The sequence below is a fragment of the Clupea harengus genome, chromosome 8, assembly GCF_900700415.2.
Source record: "Clupea harengus chromosome 8, Ch_v2.0.2, whole genome shotgun sequence".
NCBI classification, from domain to species: domain Eukaryota; kingdom Metazoa; phylum Chordata; class Actinopteri; order Clupeiformes; family Clupeidae; genus Clupea; species Clupea harengus.
This window is the reverse complement of record NC_045159.1, coordinates 30170569-30193357: the sequence shown is the minus strand read 5'-3', so window position 1 is coordinate 30193357 and position 22789 is coordinate 30170569. Positions and strand designations below refer to the sequence as shown.

Sequence of the window (22789 nt, the reverse complement as noted above, 5' to 3'; positions counted from 1 at the left end):
CATCTTTTATTTTATTTTTTCCTCAAAGCATTTTGACCTGGGTCATCTTTTATGTAACAGACAGATTGACAAAAAGAGATTTTTATTTGTATTCAATTAATGTTTTTGTCTATGGATGTTTGTCATGTGTTGTACGGGGTCCCTCTGTTCTATTCAATCCTACATTAAACCTTGATTGATTTACTGCAATCTGTTATGTTGTAGTTGCAACTGCATCTGTGATATTTATTCGAATGGAGTAAAAACGTATCTCAAATGTATCCTAGCCTCTGTGGCGCAATTAGAATAAAATCTAATCCCAAGCTATCAGTACTGACAAGCATTCGTAACCTATCAAAGTGTGAAGAACAGAATATTCATTTGTAAAGTATCTATGCATTATTGTAAGCAAGAACATAATATCCAAGATAGCATGTTCTCCAGAACATATTACTATTTAATCCAACAAACCCTAGTTAAAGTTAAAAATGAAAAGGGACAATAGAAAAATAGGATTTCAAACGTACCTGTCTCTTTGGGTTCTCTCCCCCCAAAAGTAATTCCTTGTTTCCGTTTGACCAAGAATGATCGAGGCATTCTCCTGTAAGAGTTTTTACACCGTTTTAAAAGAAACGTCCCACTGAAGAGCTCAAACCTTCTCAGCCAGCCTCACTCAGTTCATCAGCCTCTTCTTGTACTCTCCTCAGTGTTGACATAGAGAAAATCACTGTCCTGATTTCCATAACTCTTACTAGGTGCACTGACTGACGTGTACACACACCTGCGTGAATATGCATTTGCACAGCTTTAACTGGCCCCCCTACAGGTTTTGCATGCCGGGTAAGAACAATCTGGTCTCCTCATTCAGCTAGACCTGATGCAAATGGTCAGCTGCCTGGCCACGCAGAGGCCTTGGAGGAGTAACTGAAGAGTGCACAGCTCCACATGCAAGTAAAAGCATGCTTTCATTTCGCTTGAGTCCATTGTCTGATGGATTTAAGTTACTATGGTTCTCAGACAAAGGGCATTCAAATGTGTCTCTTACTGTTTACTGACTGTTAACAATGTGCACTTAAATACTCCTCCTTCGTGTTTATTAAAACGTCAACAAGACAGAATTGTTAAGGTGATAGTGGTAGTAATATGGATTTGGTTGGATATTAATTTATCTTCATTTTTTATTCATCCATCTTTAAAGTGGAAGCCATGATGTGGGAGAGAAGAGAATGAAGTCATACTCCATGTATGTCGTTGTGTTGCTCTTGTAGGCCGGTTACATCCTTTAGCTCAACAGTTGGCTGAAGTTAGCTGAAGAAACAGCACAAACATCTGATGGCTGAGCTGAGAACAGTGCGTGAGGTTCAGTTCTTTGAATACTGAGAGGCAAATGAATTTGCCAGGACACACACCACTCGCTATGCAAATGTTCTCAAGGTCACACCATTACTGAAAAGCTTTCTTTTATTTGTGATCGTGCTCGACTGTTCCTTCTTGTAGAATACATAGAACATTTGACGAAATCACTGTTTGTCTAATACAGTATTGTACCGTAATTACATACAAATGCAGTCCCGAGTGTTGTTCAAAGGAGTTCAAATATATTGTGACAAAAAGACAGATAAAGAAAGACAAAGACACAGAGAGAAAGACAAAGAGAGATGACAAAGAGTGGATGTCATCGGGAGGTGAAATAATACTTTAGGATAAAACTAAATAAAATAAAACTTTAGGAATGCTTTCAACAGAAAACAAGTGTGAGTGATATTTGGTAATGTTATGGAAGGCCTCCAGAGACGAAGACCGACTTTGGGCATGCACTGTTCTCATTGGATTTGCATAGTAACTTGAGCTATGACCAGGTAAAGGCACTATGTTTGACTGTTAAATGTTGCCTTCTGTAATGTGAGCCTTCCCCGTACAACTTTCAGGTTTTTAGTGATTCTAGTATGTATCCCACAAGGAACACACTATGCATCTAAGCTCACTTAAATCATTCAAAGCCCTCCCTGTCTCAAATAGAGACATTTACTATTAAAGGATTTGAAACTCTGTGGCTTTCAGAAAATGAGCTCTGAACTCCAGGCCCTCAACACCCTCAACCTTTGACATGTGTATTCTTTAATACTTTGAACACTGTTGGATTGTCTGATGGCATTCAGGCTTTATGTTTGGATTGGCTACCAAAGATGTGGTCTCACTGACAATAGCTACCTCTCTGTATCAGAATAAATGCCCTTTTGCATGTTGCTATTTTCAATCAAATGTATTATACGCTAAATAGATGGTCTTACTACGAATCACCAACTGCTTTATATGTCATCCTCAGGCATAATGTGCCATATCCACATCCATCTTCAGAAATAGATTTTCCCTCTTGTCTTGGTCTCAATAGTTCAGCCAATGGCTAATACACATGTTCATTCCTATGATTCGATCTAACAACTCTTCAATCATTACAGTTCATTTAAAGGTAGGCTATGTAGCTATATAATCTTAAAGGTAGGCTATGTAATAATCTTAAAGGTAGGCTATGTAACTATCTAATCTTAAAGGTAGGCTATGTAACTGCCGGTATATAATCTTAAAGGTAGGCTATGTAACTATATAATCCTAAAGGTAGGCTATGTAACTATCTAATCTTAAAGGTAGGCTATGTAACTATCTAATCTTAAAGGTAGGCTATGTAACTATCTAATCTGTAATTATCTCATCTTAAAGGTAGGCTATGTAACTATCTAATCTTAAAGGTAGGCTATGTAACTATATAATCTTAAAGGTAGGCTTTGTAACTATCTAATCTTAAAGGTAGGCTATGTAACTACCGGTATATAATCTTAAAGGTAGGCTATGTAACTATATAATCTTAAAGGTAGGCTATGTAACTATATAATCTTAAAGGTAGGCTATGTAATTATATAATCTTAAAGGTAGGCATCAAAGAGCTGCACCAGGGCAGGGCAGGGCCAGAGAGCCTTATCCCAGCAGCCTTTGAGGAGGCGGGATCTGACAGTGTCCCCGCCCTTGAGCCAGCAGGAGCCAGCAGTAGATGGTGCCAGCGTCCCTCGGCCTGGACTATGAGAGAGGAGCGAGTCGCCTGCTCCAGCACCTCCACCTTGGACCTGGGGAGCCCGCTGTAGCCGTGCCAGAACCGGGGGGCTGGGCCTGCCAGCCAGCCCACAGCGGAGGTAGGACACTGCCACACCGGGACCCCTTGGACCCGCCGCTGCCTCGACTACCAGCCAGCTAAGGGAGCACATTGGCCTCAGTGCCCCAGCTCTCTGGTGGCGGCCTTGGACGAGGCAGAGCAAGTGGCGCACATCCTGCACTCCCCTCTGAACGAGCCAAGCGACGCCAGCTCCGAGACCCCCTGGAGCAGTTCACTGACATCTCCGCAGTCCAGACAAAAACTGCACACGCACCAACCTGGTCTGGAGATGCACACCCCATCACCCCAGAGGCCCTGTTTGCCTGCTCACTGGACGGCCCTCCTGAGCAACCGTGCCTATGGATTTTGCCTGTGGACTTTACCCAGTCCATATGCTTTTGGTTTCTCACCCTGTATTTCCAAGTCCTGTTTGTGCGTTCATGCTCTGTGCAATTTCTCTGGTTTTGGACTCTGCCTGGTTTGACTGGATTTACGGTCTGCCTTACCAGTGAGTTGCGTTGCACCTGCTTTCTCTGTTACTGTGTATGACTATGGACCTGCTCTCATTTTTCTGGACGTTTTTTTCTATTGATGTATAAAACCATGCTTTGTCATATCAGACACATTTTGTTAAAAAGTATGCACTCTATAGGCTAGCCTACTTCTTACCTCACATATGTTCTACACACATATTTATTTTACAGTAAAGTTACATCTTCCTTGACAAGATGTTAGAAAGGCTACGGCTGAAATCAAAATAAATCCAAAACCTATTCAGACAAGATTAACAATTACCTTGGTAGGTTTTAGGTAGCTAGAGTCTGGCCGACATTACAGGTGGCAGGACGTGCACAGGCGGGACTAATCTTTCAGAATGCAGCCTAGGTAGCCCAATAAACAGACAGCCGATGTCTTTAGCGTAGGTCTTTATCTATCACTAAAATATAACGAGATACAAATTTTCTTAGGCTTTGGTCTGCTCATTCTTGTGGAACCGCTGCAGATTATATTAACTGTTACTGATGCGTAACAAATGTGACAAACTTGGTGAGTTGTCTATATAGGCTGTTTTTGACTACTTTGTGCTGAGTACGGTACGAATGTATTGTTTATAAGAAAAGGGTTGATGGCTCAGCGGGTTAGGCTTCTTAATGCTGCAGCAGAACACAAGTGGAGGGCGTTTACTGATAGTTGCATTGTCGTGAATTGATACATCGGTTTCAATCGCTTTCTCAAGGCTACATAAAGCCTTCCTCTCTGCTAACCCAGGAAATCGGTTACGGAGCCTGTGTGAGTTCATTTTCACTCAAACACGGCGACGACTGCATGCGTGTATTTAGTCGTATTGAAGTTTAATGTCCTATGATCTTTTGGAATTTTTACAGTAGAAGGTTTGATAAATCAATAATTAGCCTACGTAATCTAAAACTTAGATTCGTGTCTTCGCCACAATGAGGTAAGGAATTTGGGAAAATCTTGGTTCTACAGTTTTTATAACCTTATAGTCTTCAGCTTTAGTGATGACAATTGACTTTTTTCCCCATTGAGATGTCGTACAAATTTTAGCATTGAACTCTTGACAGATTGACTGTTACATGTGGAGTTGCATCCTCCACCAATTGACTTGCTGTGTACAGATAGGAAGAAGCCTAGTCTGCAGTTTGAATTGAACCTAGATAGATTCAGATTAGATTATTTAGGATGTTAATTACAGATGGAAATCATCACTGTTGTTCCACAGAGGCTGCTTTGAATTTGTAGTAATCACATAAGTAAAGCATTGTAGTTCATCAGCTTAACCATACATGTCACTACAAGTTCATGACAAATTGAGAAATGAAAGCGTCAATCTTTAGGCTACAGAGTGTAGGCCTACTCTAAACCAAGGATCATCACACCTGGAATCTTTTTCCTTGGACTGTAGAAAGTAGTTGGGGTGTTGCAAGTACTATGGTTGCTTTCACAAACAACCGTTGCTTGGGTGAAGCACAACTTGTTTCCTTTCATGTCACCCTTCCTTCATGACGGACAAAAGTCATACAGCTGTGCTTCTGAGTAACTTGGAAAATGTCTCGCCAAATGGTCAGTAAAATGTTCCAGAATATTCCAGAGTATGTCTATCATGTGGTCTCGGATAGAAATAAGCCAATCAGATCAATTTGGCTACGGAACAGTTATGGCACAGTTCTGTAAGGAAGTTCCGCAGACATGTTGAAGAGACAGAGACATAGCATTCACACAGCAAAAGCTATCACTCTGTTAACGTGGAAGAAGATTGCTAGGGCATAAATACACACCTTTCGCTTTTAGTCATAGTGAACCCACATTTTGCTCAATAGTGGTGCTTATACATTTCACTGATTCAAAAAGTACTGCAGCTGTTTTGTGTCAGATTTTGATATCAATGTGTATTTATCATTGAATCGTTATTGTCATGATGTAGAGTACTCCCTTCATTTCATGGTGATCGCCTACGCATACTGATTTGTCTATATAGACAACTGAGATAAGATTTAGAACTCTACAATTATATGTTCTCTATTTGTATCAAGCAGTGGTTAGCCAAGTTTAATTTGGTTTAGAAAAAGCATTCAACCCCACAGCCAGTGTCCTCACAGATCAGGTGTGCAGGGTTCTCAGAACAGAAGGTCACAGTCATGCCTACTGGAGTTCAGTAGCAGATGAGTCGTGCATGTCCAGTTCCTCTTTCATTCTTTGAAAGGGAACTAATTCTGAATAGCCACTTAGGCTATTGTATGAAAACACCACATATCAGTCACTGATTTCCACTATTGTTTAGAAGAAAAGCACTTTCCCTCTGTTTGTCTTCTACAACATACACTTTGCTTCAATCTACAATCTCCATTGGCAAATAGGATCCATTATTCTAAGTGTGCGTGAGAAATGAGGTCTAGTTTCAGATGTGCAGACTGTTGGGTGAAGACTGCGACCGCACACGAGCACTGAGCCTGTTTGCATTGAGACTGCAGAGGCCCTGAACACAAGAGACGATGTGCTCCCCGTGGGGCACACAAATGACACACAAATAGATAGAAATACATTTGAGAGGTCATGGATTAGTGATTGCTTCGGACACAGGTTAGGTATAGGTGAATGATGTTGAGGATGGGAACATGGTGATTTGCCATGCAACAGCAAACGATTGCATGGCCCCAACACGATTGCATAGGCCCCAACACGATTGCATAGGCCCCAAAACGATTGCATAGGCCCCAAAACGATTGCATAGGCCCCAAAACGATTGCATAGGCCCCAACACGATTGCATAGGCCCCAAAACGATTGCATAGGCCCCAACACGATTGCATAGGCCCCAAAACGATTGCATAGCTCACCACTATTTCCTGTTTGCCCAAATATCTGTTTGGGGCTGTGTTAGAGCATGTTCCCCACATTGACCTGCATATTCATGTCAGATTGCATATTCATTGTCAGTGCTGACACCGCTTCCATTTCACAACAACAGCAAGCTAAAACAACCTGCCAATCCTTATTTGGTGGCTGTGAGAAAACTGTAGTGTCTGAAACTTTAGTGGTCAAAATGTCAGTACGGTGTCACAGGAAGTATCACAGCACAGAGATTCAGGGTTTACATTGCAGGGGGAGAGGAAGCCAGTCGCGCTCACATCCTGTCACAGCTCAGACAGCCTGAGGCACCACCTGAGAGCATATATGCCTGAGAGGGTTTTGACACGTCACTGCTAGGCATTGTGTCTGTGTGTCTCCATTTCTATTTATGGTCGTTTTATTACCATAACATTTCTGTTTATGAAAATGCCTCCTCAGTCACATCACATACTTCATTGCTTTAAAATGTACAATAGCTCAATTATCTACATTTATTTTGCACAGTTATACCTTTTTCAGTTCATAATAATGATCAGTGGTAGTCAGGAAATAATATACAGTATGTTTACAGTTTCTTAATATATACTGATATTTATCTGGATACTGACTGATACGTGGATCGTTCTCACTCATGGTATGGAGGTGGTTTGGCTTTGAAAAGATGGATGTTGTTCATAAGACAGTAATCTGCAAACTATGTCGACACCTGTTCTTAGGTTTACAGTGTCCATTCACTTTAGCTCATTGCATTTGAACTTATGCACACAAGTGTCCTTCTGTGACCCCATTGGCGTAACGCATCATTTCCCTTTTACAGTCTACTACCACACCTGAAAGATATTATTTACACAAAGAATGAGACACAATATCTAGGGACACAACTTAGACAAATCTCTCCGGTCAAAGCATAGAGGGTTCTGGGCACTGTGCTCCAAGGGGAAGTATGTACAGCATACACCACCCCCGTCCACCCACTGCTCATCCTGGCTGGACAAGGGGAGCGTAATGAGTACTGTTAAGTGTGAGTGTGGTAGTTGTGGTAGACTATGATGTGTCAACAGACAGTGTTTAGGTTGTTTGGTTAGGATTACTTGCATGTAAGGCGTGGGAGAACCCAAACCAATAGCACAAGGATTTAAACTTTATTTAGTCCTGTGTAGAGATGAAATGATTCATATTTGAACTTTATTTAGTCCTGTGTAGAACTGAAATGATTCATATTTAAACTTTATTTAGTCCTGTGTAGAACTGAAATGATTCATATTTGAACTTTATTTAGTCCTGCGTAGAACTAAAATGATTCATATTTGAACTTTATTTAGTCCTGCGTAGAACTGAAATGATTCATATTTGTTCATGTGTTTAACGACTGGATCTTGTGGAGAAGTCTCAGAGATGATAGAGAATTGAATTGTGATTAGGCTCAAAGTTAATATCACACAGAACCAGCAGTACAGTACATGACCCAGTGTTTCCCTGTTCTGTCTTCACTACAGTTAGCATGGGACTCATTCATGGCAAGCAATGTACTGTATCTTACTGTATAAACAGTATTTTATCTGTCAAGATGTCTTAACTTTTGTATAAGTAAATAAATAATTCACTTGTTCAAAATAAATGTGGTCATATGTTTCTGAATCCTATTCTCTCTCTTATGCCAGTGAGACCAGTATCTGCCAGGCTCGAGCTACAGTGATGCTGTATGAGGACGCCACTAAACGATGGATACCTGCGGGGCCAGGTGTTCAGAGTGTTAGCCGGCTCCAAATATACCACAACACCAGCAACAACACCTACAGAGTCGTCGGCCGCAAAATTCAGGCCGACCAGCAGGTATGATAACAGCCAGCCTACTATGGTTGGAGTGTGTTGTTTTCTAATCACGGTGACTATATCATATCATGCGGTATGATATCAAATCTACCCACAGCCCAGTATAAAACATTAAACAGTAAAGTGAAAGTGAAAATATTTGCTGTGTATATACTGCATATGTAGATGAGGAAATAGTGTATATATATATATAGTATACCGTTACGCATGCTTAGTGGAGATTTTTGTATTGTACTATTTTGTACAGTGAGTCATGGAGAGTGGTTTAAGTTATGGAAGAGTGGAAGTTTGAAATCTGACTATGTAAAAAAGAATTGGGCCATCACAAACCAAACAAGCTTTTGAAGGGTCGTTATTTAAAATGTCTTATCCATTATACTGAAAACACTAAGGTTGGTTTATCAAGATCACTCAGCTTGGTTTGATTTAGCACAGCCAGATAGCCTAAGGTTGGGTATTACAATTACAATTACAACTTGAACATTATGTTTAGTAAGTCATAATAACACCGGTTGTAATTACCGTCTTTTTATAAGGATTTTAATATTGTAATGAATGCTTTCAAGTGAAATTTGACTCAAGACTCTTCACTTGCATTTTAAGTTTAAGCCTGCTATAATGCTTCTGTTATTAAAACTTCAGTGGATAGGAATTGTAGATAATGAAGTGGAACGTGAAACAGTTTTGCCACTATATCATGCTCCTGTATCGGGTACAATTGTACAGTTAGTAATTTGACCTGCTTTTAGGGGGCGACAGTGGTACAGGAGGTAAAGAAGCGTCCTTGAGCAAGACACTGAACCCCTAATTGCTCCTGATGTGCAGTGTGCCATCAGTGTAAATGTAAAATGTGTATACATTGTAAGTCGCTTTGGATAAAAGCGTCTGCTAAATGACTAAATGTAAATGTAGGTGGTGATGAATTGCCCAGTTGCGAAAGGGCAGAAGTACAACCAGGCCACACCCAATTTCCACCAATGGCGGGACGCTCGCCAAGTGTGGGGTCTCAACTTCAGCACAAAAGAGGACGCATCCCTTTTTGCTAATAGTATGACAAACGCCCTTGAAGTGATAAGTGGGCTGTCAAGCACAGGTGAGATGCATTCTGGGCAGTGGAGTTTTCCTTTCCCCGCTTTTGTTTTCCTCTGATTATATGAAGTCACTTGTTTGTCTTTTGTCGTGTACTTCTTCATCAGCGCTGCCCCCGCCCGTGCAGAACGAACCCTCGTTAGAGGAACAGGAAGAGCAGAAGAGGTGCGGAGTACCAGGCGCTCGTTACAAACACATCAAATCCTTGCCTTCTAGAGAAATGTGTTACTGAAAAACTGACCACTTTTTTTAAAAATGAAGAAGGCATCTGAGTACACATACTTGTAGCTCTCTTTTTCATGAAGACAATTGTAAATGAAAACCGAACGTTTGCCTTTGTGTCGCTAGACTGGAGAGGCAAAGGCAAGAGCAGCTGGAGAGAGAAAGACAGGCGGCGGCGGCGGCGGCTGCACCAGCAGCACCTCCAGCCCCACCCCCCGCTCCTGCAGCGGCCGCCCCTCCACCGGCACCACCACCACCACCACCACCACCTGGACCTCCACCTCCTCCGTCAGCATCGTCAGCACCTCCCCCTCCTGGGCCGCCGCCACCTCCTGGGTCAGGCCCCCCTCCTCCACCCCCTCTTCCCTCTGGTGGTGGCGGCGGCGGTGGCGGTGGTGGTCTTGGTGGACTTGCAGATGCCCTTGCTGGGGCTAAACTACGTAAAGCAAGCAGGGTGAGACAGAACTGGTACAGATCACTTGCTGTCGTTTCTGGAAATGTAAATGTGTTCATCAGAGGTTCATGGGTAACTCAGAGCTGTTTAATACAGCAATAAGAAACCGAAGGATATCCCCCTTATATCTCCTTAGGCATCAGTAATGTTATATACCACCATGGTTGAAGTCTAATACCCAACCAGTGCAGTGAAACATGTCTCTCCAAGTCACAGTTCTCTCCACACCAAACCCAAATACACCATTTATCTATTCGTTAAAACCCTATGAATGCATTTACAGACATCCAGTTGCCAGCTGGAGCATCCCAAATGTTAGTTAGCTTCAGTGGCACGTGTGTGAAACATCAGGCTCACAATTGCAGTGATAAACGGAATAATCATTTTGTCATGTAGGTTGAAAGTGAATCCAAAGCCTCAGACAGCCAAAGTAGTGGCGGAGGAGGAGGAGGAGGAGGAGGAGGAGGAGGCCTCATGGGGGAAATGAGTGCTATGCTCGCACGACGGTTGGTTCCCTACAAGTTTCTCCTTTCACGATATTCTTTTTTTATTATATCTCTAAACTAAATGTTAAATGTGTTTTCTCTGTGTTTTAAGGAGAAAAGTTACTGATAATCCTGCTGCCCGAAAAGAGGACCCACCCAGTGTAAGTCTCCAGTAAACTCCTATCCGACCTGATCCCAATGGCTAAAGTCAGGGGATCAAAACTCAGTAATATCTGTGACAGAAGATAGATTCACAAATGTCTAGTCAAATTCAAGCAGTTCTTTGGTAGACTAGGTCCAGCTCTCTAACTGGATCAACTGCATGTGGTTCCAACCCAGAAGTCTTTGTCTATTCCTACACTGCTTGAAATATTACATGCTAACATTTGTCATCATTACTGTTCATTTTCATGATAATTCTGTCTTTAGGGGAATAATAGAAATAACTAATAATGAATTTGTACTGCTGCTACACAGGAGTCCTCAGCTTCTAAATTGCCTGTTCAAAATGGTGAGTTCAGTGACCACACATTTTAATTTATTTATCTAGCTAGCTATCTATTTGTTGGTCAGTCTGTTTGTCTTTCTGTCTATACACACACACAAATGTACACACACACATATGTATGTGCACACACAACATTATGTAGGGTCGCGAAAGTTGCGTAATTAGTTGTGAATACAATCCAATGGAAATATATCAATATAACAAAACTGTTGGGAACATTTGCTAATGCAAACTGGAATGATTTTGAGTATATAAATTTGAGTTTTATCACTTCATAAAACAGCCTCCCAGACCACCTACCGTGGTGAGTGTTCTTCTGATAGTCTGCACCTGGGTTGTTCCTGTTTCAGTTCCTGATAAGGGTTATTCTTAGCATTTTCGGATCAAATTGAAATATTGCTCTTTCTTCCGTGCCACGTACGGGTACCTAGAGTGCTACTTCATTAGTGTTTTGGAACTGTAGGCATCATGGAGAGCTTACACGTGGTCAAAATCACTCAAATACACTGTACTCAATATACTCAATATACTCTATATACAATATACAATATACTCTATATACAATATACAATATACACTGTACTCAATATACTCAACTAAACGCATGAGTTATAACACAACATGTACATGGGCCATCTCACCCTCTTGGTCATACCCTGGACCCTTGTCCTCTCAAAGGTCGAGGTCTCAATATCTCTACAGCCGTCAAGGACTTGGCCTCGTCTGATCATTTCCGTGTGTTCTTTGATGTGTTTATGTCCCCACACATTCAGAACAGATCTATGATTGTAAGAAAGAGAGTCATAAACGATCACACGAGTTCTCTCTTTGAGAAGGCATTTTCAAGGAACTCAAGTCAACTGTCAGACTCTGTAGATGAATTGTTGAATAATTTTAATTCAAAATAGCTAATACAAAAAAAATATTATATATGTCATTGAAAACAGAAAACAGAAAGCACCATGAAAACAAAATCCAACTGTTAAACTTCTGAAAAGAGAGTGTAGGAAGACAATGCAAACTTCAGAACAAGGGTGCGCTTCCCGAAGGTGAGGGCAGTGTGACGATGTGCCGTCACTACAGATGAGTATGTGCTCTGACTGCCATGCCATCGAGCCTGGCATTGCGGTCAGAGTGCATGTTTGGCACCCTGTAGACCCGGGTTGGGTGGGGTGACTACGCTCTCCCCTCGCTACACCAGCCCATATCCAATCAAGCATCTGTTGGCAAAATCATTGAAAGATTAATTTTTAATCAACTAACCACCGTCTAAACATCCAATGGCTTTTTCGATAACTTTCAGGCAGCTTTCCGTGCTAATCACAGCACTGAAGCAGCTCTCATTAAGGTTTTAAAGGATATTCGCCTTAATACCGATACAGGCAAAACATCAGTCCCACTGTTATTGGAGCGAAGTGCAGCCTTTGACACTTGATCATATATCACACTTATGAAGTGGCTCAGATCATAACATACAAGACAGGAGATTCTTTGTTGCCATTGGAAACGACCCCTCAACACCAACATCCTTGACCTGTGGTGTCCCCCAGGGCTCAATCTTGGGGCCTTTATTATTCCATTTGTTTTATTATTCTCCCGTAGGGACAAATCATTCAAAACAATAATATTTAAATACATCCAGAAATACCAGTATCTACAATGACAAACAGATATTTCCTTTTAATAATCACAACCAAATAGTTGTACTCCAACAAATTGCTTCAGCTCTTGCTGGGCCCATACAATCTCTTGAATCCCAGCCTTGCTTATGTTGCTAGTGTTTTGTCACCATTGCAATGTTACTCATGCATATGCTATCGGTTGTTTCTAACTGCTGCTTTTTTCTCCGACTCTGGCCTTCATCTGGACTTATCTTATCTTTCCACTTGTACAGTCTAGCAGTAATCTTTCTATATCATAATTAAGACTTTCAATTTCAGATGTCAAAAAACCCTGGGAGAAGTCTTCCACAATGCCAAGGTAAGAGCTGGTCAGGTACTGTCTTGTAATCTGGCGGACTGTGATTCTCTCTTCGTGAACTATGTCCTGTAATCAGATTTGCACTCCTCCGTACTCTAACTGTTTCAAACAGGACTACATCTGCTCCTCGATCCCAGGAGAGCAGCCCAGTGTCACACTCCCCTTCCACTTCCATCCCAGTGTCAAGGTATTCTTACTGGCTTTCTGGGAAGACAGAGCAGAGTCTGCTATACTCTCAACAACTAAGCTTCCATGGCTGCTGTTGGTTTGCTTGCTCTGTGTGCTAGCCTGTGTGCTAGCCCGCTTAGCCTGCATTGTAATGCAGTAAAAATACATATCAGCATATACAGCTTTGCTTGTTACTGATAGACAGTGGTTTTCTGTAGAAAAGTATATGTATGGGGTATTTAATAAACTTAAATTATTTTGCATTTTATACATTTGTATTTGAAATGTTGTGGGGGCGGGTATTGAGATATTGTGTTGAAACGAACTGTTATGTTACACATTTAGAGGGAATACATTCAGATTGCAGAAATCCAGCTCACTAAGATACAAATATCTGAAATAGACATTATGGAAATTCAGCTTTTGTCTAAACTTGGCCAAAGTTGCGATGTCCAGGCCTCGTTGGGAAACAGTAGACCATTTCAAAAAGGCTAAACCCTAAGAGCTCCTTTCAGAGCTTCATTGGTTAGATACTAGCTAGCTGACCAAAGATCAGAGAGTTCCTCCAAAAGCTTTGCCTCTGGAAACTGTGGCACAGACATTTATCAGACTTGTTCTTAAAAGCAACACACCACAAAAAAAGCCTCAACGACTCCAAACTGTTTGGAGATGCTCGTTGGCAACTACACAGGGAAAGGAGTCTAATATTTGGTGGAATCCTGAGGTAGCTTCTATTTGTTCCGCATGATTATGATTATAAAACCCAAATTAAATGCTAGATCTCCACAGAAATCACAACACAGTGACATGTTTTGGAACAGTAGGCTGGGCTATTCCATGACAACTCAGCTACACAATGACTAGATAAGGGAAGAAGTTGAATCGTCCGGTCAGTGTCTTCTTATCAACTTTCTAGATAGCTAGAATCCTAGTTGGTTGTACTCTTATATAAACAGGGGCTGGTGAAGAGAGTGTGTGTGTGTGTGTGTGTGTGTGTGTGTGTGTGTGTGTGTGTGTGTGTGTGTGTGTGTGTGTGTGTGTCATCTAAAGCCGTACACTTAGCTAGAGCTTCAGTGGTCTTCAGTGCTGTTCTTAGCCATCAACTCCTTTCTCTCCAGGACAGCTTACAGGGCTGGTTGATGCGCGTCGTTGCCGGCAGCTTTTGTAAAGTGTGCATATTGGCGCTTTTAAGATGTTTAAGTTGTATTAAAACGATCTGACTTTGTGCTTTCTCTAAATCAACTCGCACAGCATACTTCTGTCTGCCAACACAATTTCCTTTTTTGTTAATAACAGAATACTCCCAGACACACACACACATAAACAAGTAATGGGCTACACATTTACAATGAACCGCTGTAGGCCGAGGCTCCCTCTTCTGTCAACCAGGGTCCAGCCATCCTGTGGGCCCTGGGCCTTCAGATCCCCTTAGCCATCCTGTGGGGCCTGGGGCTTCAGCTCCCCTTAGCCATGTTGTTGATCTGGCCCTGGGGCCTTTAGCTCCCCTTAGCCATGTTGTTGATCTGGCCCTGGGGTAGGGCTGAACGATTAATTGCATTTGCGATTTAATCGCGATATGATATAACGCGATTTTCTAACTGCAACGTTCGCGATTAAAAACGTGGTCTAAAAAAGATGGTACATTTTGCACACAGTGTTTAAAAAGTGCATTTTAAACAATGACTTTGTTTAAATTACTTAAATGCACAGTGGCAAAGCCACCGATTTGTTGTTCTTGATTCTGTAATGAGCAGTTAAATAAAAATGTAAAATGTGGGAAATAATGTTTTACACTAAATGTATCTAATATTGTGTTGGTCATATTTAAATCATTCATTAAGATTTGTTGGGAATTTTTTTTGGATAGAATAAAAAAATCGCATATTAAATCGCAATCGCAATATTTGGAGAAAAAAAAATCGCAATTAGATTATTTTCCCAAATCGTTCAGCCCTACCCTGGGGCTTCAGATCCCCTTAGCCATGTTGTTGATCTGGCCCCGGCTGCCTTCAGGTGCTTGTTGAGTCCATAACATAGGTCCATTCCTGTCTTGTTAAATTGGATTTACAAAATCTCAAGTTGATGCTGTAATGAACATACAAAGAGTATGTGTAGCCTTCATGTGAAAACCAGCCCATGTTAAGATTTTAAACAATGAACCTCTGTATCATGACAGTGTGTTTGATTTTTATAGTTTTAAAATATCTGTTTGTAAGATTTATCTTTTCTGAATATCCTGCTTTCTGAAAAAAATATATGCCATGCATAGATTCACAAAAAGACAGCATTTTGCTTTTCTCATTCTGATCATGCTTAAATTCTTTGTGCTTTTTAACATCTGGCCAACCCACCAACACGAAAAAGGACCAAGTCATCGAACAGCACCAATGAAGTAGGCTCATGCAGTGAGTCTCTGTTGGAGAAATTTAAAGAGGTGAGTCGGCCTGTTATGCATCAATAGATTGACACTCATTAGCCTAAAATAAATCTGTTTTAGTAGCATTACCACTCACTAGTCTTATAGAACCAGATATACATTACAATATATATTTGGCAACACACTTGTTGTTAAGCCTAAATATGGATGGTTTATGTTAGTGTATTGACCACTTTTGAAATCTCTATAACACCTCTCACGAAGGCAATTTCCAGAGTAGAGGCACTTACAGTGGGGAAAATAAGTATTTGAACCCCTGCCGATTTCGCAAGTTTGGCCACTTGCAAAGAAATGTGTGATCTATAATTGTAATGGTAGGTGTATTTTAACAGTGAGAAATAGAATATCAACAAACAAATCCAGAAAACTGCATTTTATAACATTTATGACTTTATTTGTATTTGATGCAGAAAATAAGTATTTGAACCCCCAAGCAAACAGAAAGAATTCTGGCTCCCAATGACCAGTTATGTGCCCAAGAAGCACACAGATTAGTCCTCATTAGGCCTAACAAGGTACACCTGATCTCAACTGGTGACGTGTATAAAAGAAACCTGTCCAAAGAATCATACTTCACACCTTCAACCTCACCACCATGGGCAAGACCAAAGAGTTGACCAAAGACGTCAGAGATAAGATTGTAGACCTGCACAAGGCTGGAATGGGTTACAAAACCATCGGCAAGCAGCTTGGTGAGGAGCAGACAACTATTGGTGCGATTATTCGTAAATGGAAGCGACACCAAACAACTGTCAATCGCTCTAGGTCTGGGGCTCCATGCAAGATATCCCCTCGTGCGGTATCGGTGATCATCCGAAAGGTGCAGAATAACCCCAGAACTACACAGGGGGAGCTTGTGAATGATCTCAAGGCAGCTGGGACCACAGTCACCAAGAAAACCATTGGCAACACACTACGCCGTAATGGTTTGAAGTACTGCAGCACTCGCAAGGTCCCCCTGCTCAAGGAAGCACATGTACAGGGCCGTCTGAAGTTTGCCAATGAACACTTGAATGATTCTAAGGAGGATTGGGAGACAGGATGTGGTCAGATGAGACCAAAATCAAGCTCGTTGGCATCAACTCGACTTGCCGCGTTTGGAGGGGGAAGAATGCTGAATATGACCCCAAGAACACTATCCCCACCGTCAAGCATGGAGGTGGACACATTATGCTTTGGGGCTGTTTCTCTGCCAAGGGTACAGGACGACTCCACTGCATCGAGGGGACTATGGATGGGGCCATGTAACGTGAAATATTGGGCTTGAACTTAATTCCCTCATTCCCTCCAATTGAAAACGCAACCTTAAGGATTTGGAGAGGATCTGCAAAGAGGAGTGGACCAAAATCCCTCCTGAGATGTGTGTAAACCTGGTGACCAACTACAAGAAAAGTCTGACATCTGTGCTTGCCAACAAGGGTTATTCCACCAAGTACTAAGTCATGTTTTGCTAGGGGTTCAAATAATTATTTTCTGCATCAAATGCAAATTAAGTCATAAATGTTATAAAATGCAGTTTTCTGGATTTTTTTGTTGATATTCTGTTTCTCACTGTTAAAATACACCTACTATTACAATTACAGTTACTATCACACATTTCTTTGCAAGTGGCCAAACTTGCGAAATCGGCAGGGGTTCAAATACTTATTTTCCCCACTGTATTTAAAGATAGAACAAAAGTGGTGAATGATGAAACATTCAACAAGTTGTCACCGAGTGCCAAACTCACATCTGGTCCTGCAGCACTACAGTGCCACACGTGGCTAATACTGTTTTGTTTTCTAAATGTCTTTGTTTAAATGGCATTCAGTTCACTCCGGTTTCTGTGTATATGTGTATTTAGGACATACTTGAGGAAATTCGCAAAGAACTGCAGAAAATAAAGGATGAAATCACTGAAGGTAAGAATATGCATTTATGTATTAATGAATAATTGAATGCGTAATGGAAATGGTAATTGGTTCGATTCCATGTAGCACACATAGTGTATTGTATATTTCATACTGTGTGCTCAGATGACCACTTGCAGCCTGTGTCTTCTTAACAGGTTAGGATAGGTGCACCAACAGTGTGGTGTCTTGTGTTGACAGTCTTCCCATTTACTTCCCAGTTTGCTTCACAATAGATAGACAGATAGATAGATAGATGGATACTTTATTAATCCCGAAGGAAATTTAGGTCATCCAGTAGCTTATACACTTAACTTAACTCACAAACATACATACACAAATCACAGTAGAATCACAGTAGAAAAACAATACACATAGGGAGAACATGTTCACAGGGAGTGGGGTGTGTACAGATATTATACAGATATTGCAGTGTGCAAAAATGAGGGGATGCCATCAGTGAATAGCTGCGGTTTCAGCCAGTGATAGTGATTGGTATTCCTCTTATTGGCTTTGCAAACGATACTCGTAACTTCCATGAATCATGAATATAACAATACAATTGCAATCAATTGTCCCAATTCCTAGAGCATCAGAAATAACATCCATCATATTCACGTTAATGCACATTTCATCAGTACTAACCCAGGCAGTATCATCACACAGTACACTATGCAACCAACATCCACTGAATGAATGAACTGTCACACACTGTTACAGTTAACGGAAGAAGAGAATACTAAAATCAACACTATGATCAAACACCTGCAGACTGTAAGCTTTATGCCTACAATATACCAAAGACAATCAAGCAAACAACTCTATTTCCATCTTGTAGGAACAGAGATGAAAACTGAAGGTTGACTGACACAACTGAAAGTGGAATATTCAGTGCTTCCACATTCATTTAAAATGGGTTAGAGAGTACATTTTAAAGTAACACTATGGAGTTTCTGGAGCCGCCAGCTATGGGGCTACTTTCTGCTGGACTATTCAGTAACTTAGTTGCTGACTGGCTTTGTCTTGTGTTGCACTTGCTTGATGTTTGACTTGATGTTTGACTGTGACAATGTTATTGTGATAGCCAACATAGCTATCACAATAACATTACAAAGAAGCCGACGCGAGATCATTTATTACTAGCATTAATGTCCAAGCGTGTTATGACAAGCTTGCTAACATCGCTAACAAGATGTCTTGCTAGCGGCTAAACTTAGCGAAACCTGTTGAAATTTGCTTACTTTGTTTATGACAAACTAGCGAGTCAACAACTTTCCGAACACAGTCAAACATCAAGCAAGTGCAACACAAGACAAAGCAAGACGGCAAATAAGTTACTGAATAGTCCAGCAGAAAGTAGCCCCATACCTGGCGGCTCCAGAAACTCCATAGTGTTACTTTAACAGATATGATAAAACATCCAAACTACATAGGCACAATGGGCAATGATTTTCTACGGTGTGAATTTAAGAAATATGCAGCAAAAAGTCACTGTTGTCTATGAATTATTTTAATATTTTGTCAGTACATTTCCTTAATCAATTTAGCTAACAACAGTATATAGCAGTATAGCTTTAATTGATGCATAAGAGGTGCAACTAATATGACCAATATTTTATATCTGTAGTATCTATAGTCACAATGTCTTCTTTGTTTTGAATCAGCTGTCATTCAAGAGCTGCAGAAGAATGTTGCTACGCAAGATGCAGAGTGAGATCAACTGGCTGTTCGGGAAAATAGTATACCTGTTTAAACATCAAGACTACCAGCACTAGCACACAGAGATTAAACCTCCTGAAAAGGTTTATGGAACCCTTAGCCTTGCATATGTCATGAGCTGGCCTGTTCTGGCATAGGCATAGATAGACTTCATGAATCAAAACCATGATTGAGTAGAACATAACAAATAGAAAATAATCATCCTGTCTCTAATAAACTTGGTGGTCTTGTAAATTCATGTTCATTTGTATGTGATTTATAGCTCAGGGATTAGAAATGCATGCACAAAAGTTTATCATGTCCAGCATTTCTGTGACCTCTTATTTAGTGTCATCCTGTCTTTAGGACTGCATCTGTCAAATCACAGAGGTCACACCTGTGACAAGATATTTTGGTTACAGAAGTGTAAAATGATTTGTACAGTCCTTTACAGTAAATGTATTGTGCATGAATACCAGTTTTTTTTTCCTTTTAAGTACACTGGGCGGATAGTTAGAGCAATGTGAGGAAATATTTTACTGAATTTGATGATTTGATCTATTATAATCAGGTACTGAACCTGTACAACTGCTTCACCCAATTAAGTTTTCTTTCAGAAATTGTACTTTGTAATGATATTTCAGGATGTTTCCTTGCTGTTCAGACTTCAGTGCAATATGACTGATTTTCCCACAGGTTTCAACAGAGTTGAGTTTCCACTGTTACCCTTTATTTTTCTTAGACTTCAGTCTTAGACATTGCAGCTTTGAAGTCAAATACTTTGGGAATATGCCTTATTTTTATTGTGTATTACATGTGTTCCTTTGTATTTTGTTTTGTTCAACATAGCCATACTTGAAATGCTTTTCCTTTACCTTGATTCAAAGCAATAAAAAACCCTTGGCTCTTTTGAATTGCATGTGGTGCTCTATCCATTCTTTTGTGTTATATTTTGTCTACGGGAAACTGATGTGATATTCACCAGCACTGACATTTTGGGCACTGCATTAGAGTAATCATTTGCTTATTCATGATATATGGGAGTCCAATAAAAATGTATATCTTTAAGAACAATGTTGTTTCCCCGTGCCCTGGATAGCCTGTGGCATGCTATAGTTTAATGAGATTGATGTTTACATAATTAGGCAGTGCATCGTTCAGACCCTGAGATATGCATGCAAAAGTTTTATTATTTCCAAAAAAAGTTGGGACAGTAAAGCATTTACCACTTTATAATGTTGCCATTCCTTTTCACAACACTGAAGATGTATAGGGACTGAAGACACCAAGTGATGAAGCGTTTCAGTTGTAACTTTGTCCCATTCTTCCTGCAAACAAGTCACATTTACATTTACATTTAGTCATTTAGCAGACGCTTTTATCCAAAGCGACTTACATATGTGCGACTTACAATTGAAAGATCTCGCTGTCCTCCGTCGAATTCGTCGGATGCCCACGCTTGGTTCAAGTTAGCTTGTTCAGGAATAACAGACTTGTAGAAGACGGCTTAGCGAAAGAATGTGTTTTATTCAGTCACTAGCCACGGTCAGCTCGGCGCAGCACGAGCATGCGCTAGGCACGTCTGCTCACGGCTTGTTCTCCTTGCTTCATCTTCTCCAACATTACAGAAAGTACAGACATTTTATATTGCAGAATTAACATGAGGTGTAAAGGGGAGGGCATGGGTGTGTCTGGAGGTCAGAGGGAAAACTGGGTCTATGGTCAGGTATGGCCATATAGATGCTAATGCCTTGTGGCCTTGACCATCCTGTCGTGGCTGTAGACAAAAGCCAGCTAATGTTTCTAGTTCCAAGCCACACAAAAGTCAGGAACCATGTCTGATGGCTCATCAACATAGACAAAAGGCCAGGAGCCACCTTGATGGCTCTAGCTTGTGCTATGCCAACTAGCTTTTGGGGGTTGTTGCAAGTATGTGAAATTATGTGAAGTTATGAACTTAAATTATAAAACCACCTAAATCTAACAATTTCCCCATCTGATCATAAATCAAAATACATCATGATCACAATAAACCCTAACAAAACCATAACGAACATAATCAGACATAGTGATCAAACAATCCAACATTGTTACAAAATGTCAACAAACAAGTGTTCCCATAGTGTAGTGGTAAAAAGGTTTAAAACAGAACACATGTTCTTATAGTGTAGTGATATCAATTTATGTTCCTATAGTGTGTTGGGATCAATAGTCAGGATCTGGTGTTTCTGCAACCAGTATGTCATGTCCTTTATCTCAGGTGAAATCGAAAATCCCATAATTTGCTTGGGTAAAATTATTTCACGGCCCTGCTTTTTTGCACAGCGACCCCCGCCTTCCGCGAGCTGTGAATGGCGACCATGCATCTCTGGTTCATCAGTTTCTGTTGGTCAAGTCTTTGAATGTTGTATCGTCACTGCTGTCCAACGGGTGAGGTGAATCTGGACAACGGTGATGGCTTGGTCAATGCAGCGGGTCAATGGTTCCTGCGTTCCAGTTCCCCTCATGCTGCTCCTTAGACTGTTGTTCTGAAAAACAAACAGAGAAAACTGCGGCAGTATCACATATTCCAAGAAATGAGGCATTTCACTCATAGGACCAGAACAAACTATTTTGAAAAAAAACATAACACTGAACATTAAAACTGCCTTAATACTAGGGCTCTGACCTATATCATCAACCCATATCTCATAATCATGTCCATAATCAAGTCCATCATCTAAATTCCCATCCAATCATCATATCATTGCTAAAAGTAATGATATGATTAACACAAAAGAGCATGACTTGATTTTAGCCGTAGTCAAGTTGCTTCCCTCTTGCGCTCCACCAGAGATGGTTGTTCTGGGGCAATGCATTGTGTGCTGTGGGTGCCGTCAGTTCTCCATGTACCATGACTGCAGCAGCAGAAGGGAATGACAATACTTTTTGTGGTTTCTCACACAAAGTACGTTCCCCATCACGTGGCTCTGGATGTCTGCACACCACTCTGGCTCTCTGCACTGCTCTCGTCAATTTTGTACCGCACTGACTCTCAACTGGCCTAGCATTTACCTTAAATCATTAAGTTCCAAAACTTACAGAACATGCTTTCATGATCTCCTTCCTTGTTATATTTAAAATAAGCAGCATGTCTGCCTCTGCCCTGAGACCTGCATTCTCTTGCCCAATGGCCATAATCCCCACATTTACGGCATACATCATTTGTTTTCCTTCTGGACCACATCTGGGTTTGGGATGTTGAAATCTAGAAGAATGCCTCACATGTCTATCAGCACACCGAGCTGTTAGCGATCTCAACCTTATAGTTCCATCATTAACATCTGAGTCTACACTCAGGTTCTCTGGCTCACACTCAGTAATTAACATCGGCATTGTTCCGGAAGCGTCACTTTGTCCTTTCAGAGTGGCTAGCTCTGCCTTCAACTTAGCCAATACACTTTCAAGAGACGAAACTTTATCTCTCTCCAATCTCAGAATTCTCTCTGATTCTGCATTCTGATGTTCCCTCTGACGACGCATTAACTGATTTAG

At 40.9% G+C, this 22789-nt stretch overlaps 1 protein-coding gene across 3 annotated transcripts; it reads left to right on the top strand.

The window, feature by feature from the left end:
• Positions 1 to 3997: 3997 nt before the first annotated feature.
• LOC105905428 (vasodilator-stimulated phosphoprotein-like) lies at positions 3998 to 20174 on the top strand. Of its 3 annotated transcripts, none has more exons than XM_031572688.2 (13): positions 3998 to 4171; positions 8154 to 8325; positions 9238 to 9418; positions 9522 to 9579; positions 9763 to 10090; positions 10487 to 10596; positions 10688 to 10736; positions 11053 to 11086; positions 13024 to 13063; positions 13176 to 13250; positions 15596 to 15665; positions 17512 to 17569; positions 19222 to 20174. In XM_031572688.2, the coding sequence occupies exons 2-13, from the start codon at positions 8188 to 8190 to the stop codon at positions 19269 to 19271; spliced, it is 1191 nt and encodes a 396-aa protein (XP_031428548.1). In that variant the 5' UTR covers positions 3998 to 4171; positions 8154 to 8187; the 3' UTR covers positions 19272 to 20174. The 3 variants fall into 3 exon arrangements, with proteins under 3 accessions (XP_031428548.1, XP_031428547.1, XP_031428546.1); XM_031572687.2 differs by lacking the exon at positions 3998 to 4171 and adding an exon at positions 4263 to 4414; XM_031572686.1 differs by lacking the exon at positions 3998 to 4171 and adding an exon at positions 4421 to 4580.
• Positions 20175 to 22789: the final 2615 nt, after the last annotated feature.

Coding starts and splice junctions, on each gene's coding strand:
- LOC105905428 (XM_031572686.1), top strand. Junction 8,326..9,237: donor AAATTCAGGCCGACCAGCAG/GTATGATAACAG, acceptor ATGTAAATGTAG/GTGGTGATGAATTGCCCAGT. Junction 13,064..13,175: donor AAGTCTTCCACAATGCCAAG/GTAAGAGCTGGT, acceptor TGTTTCAAACAG/GACTACATCTGCTCCTCGAT.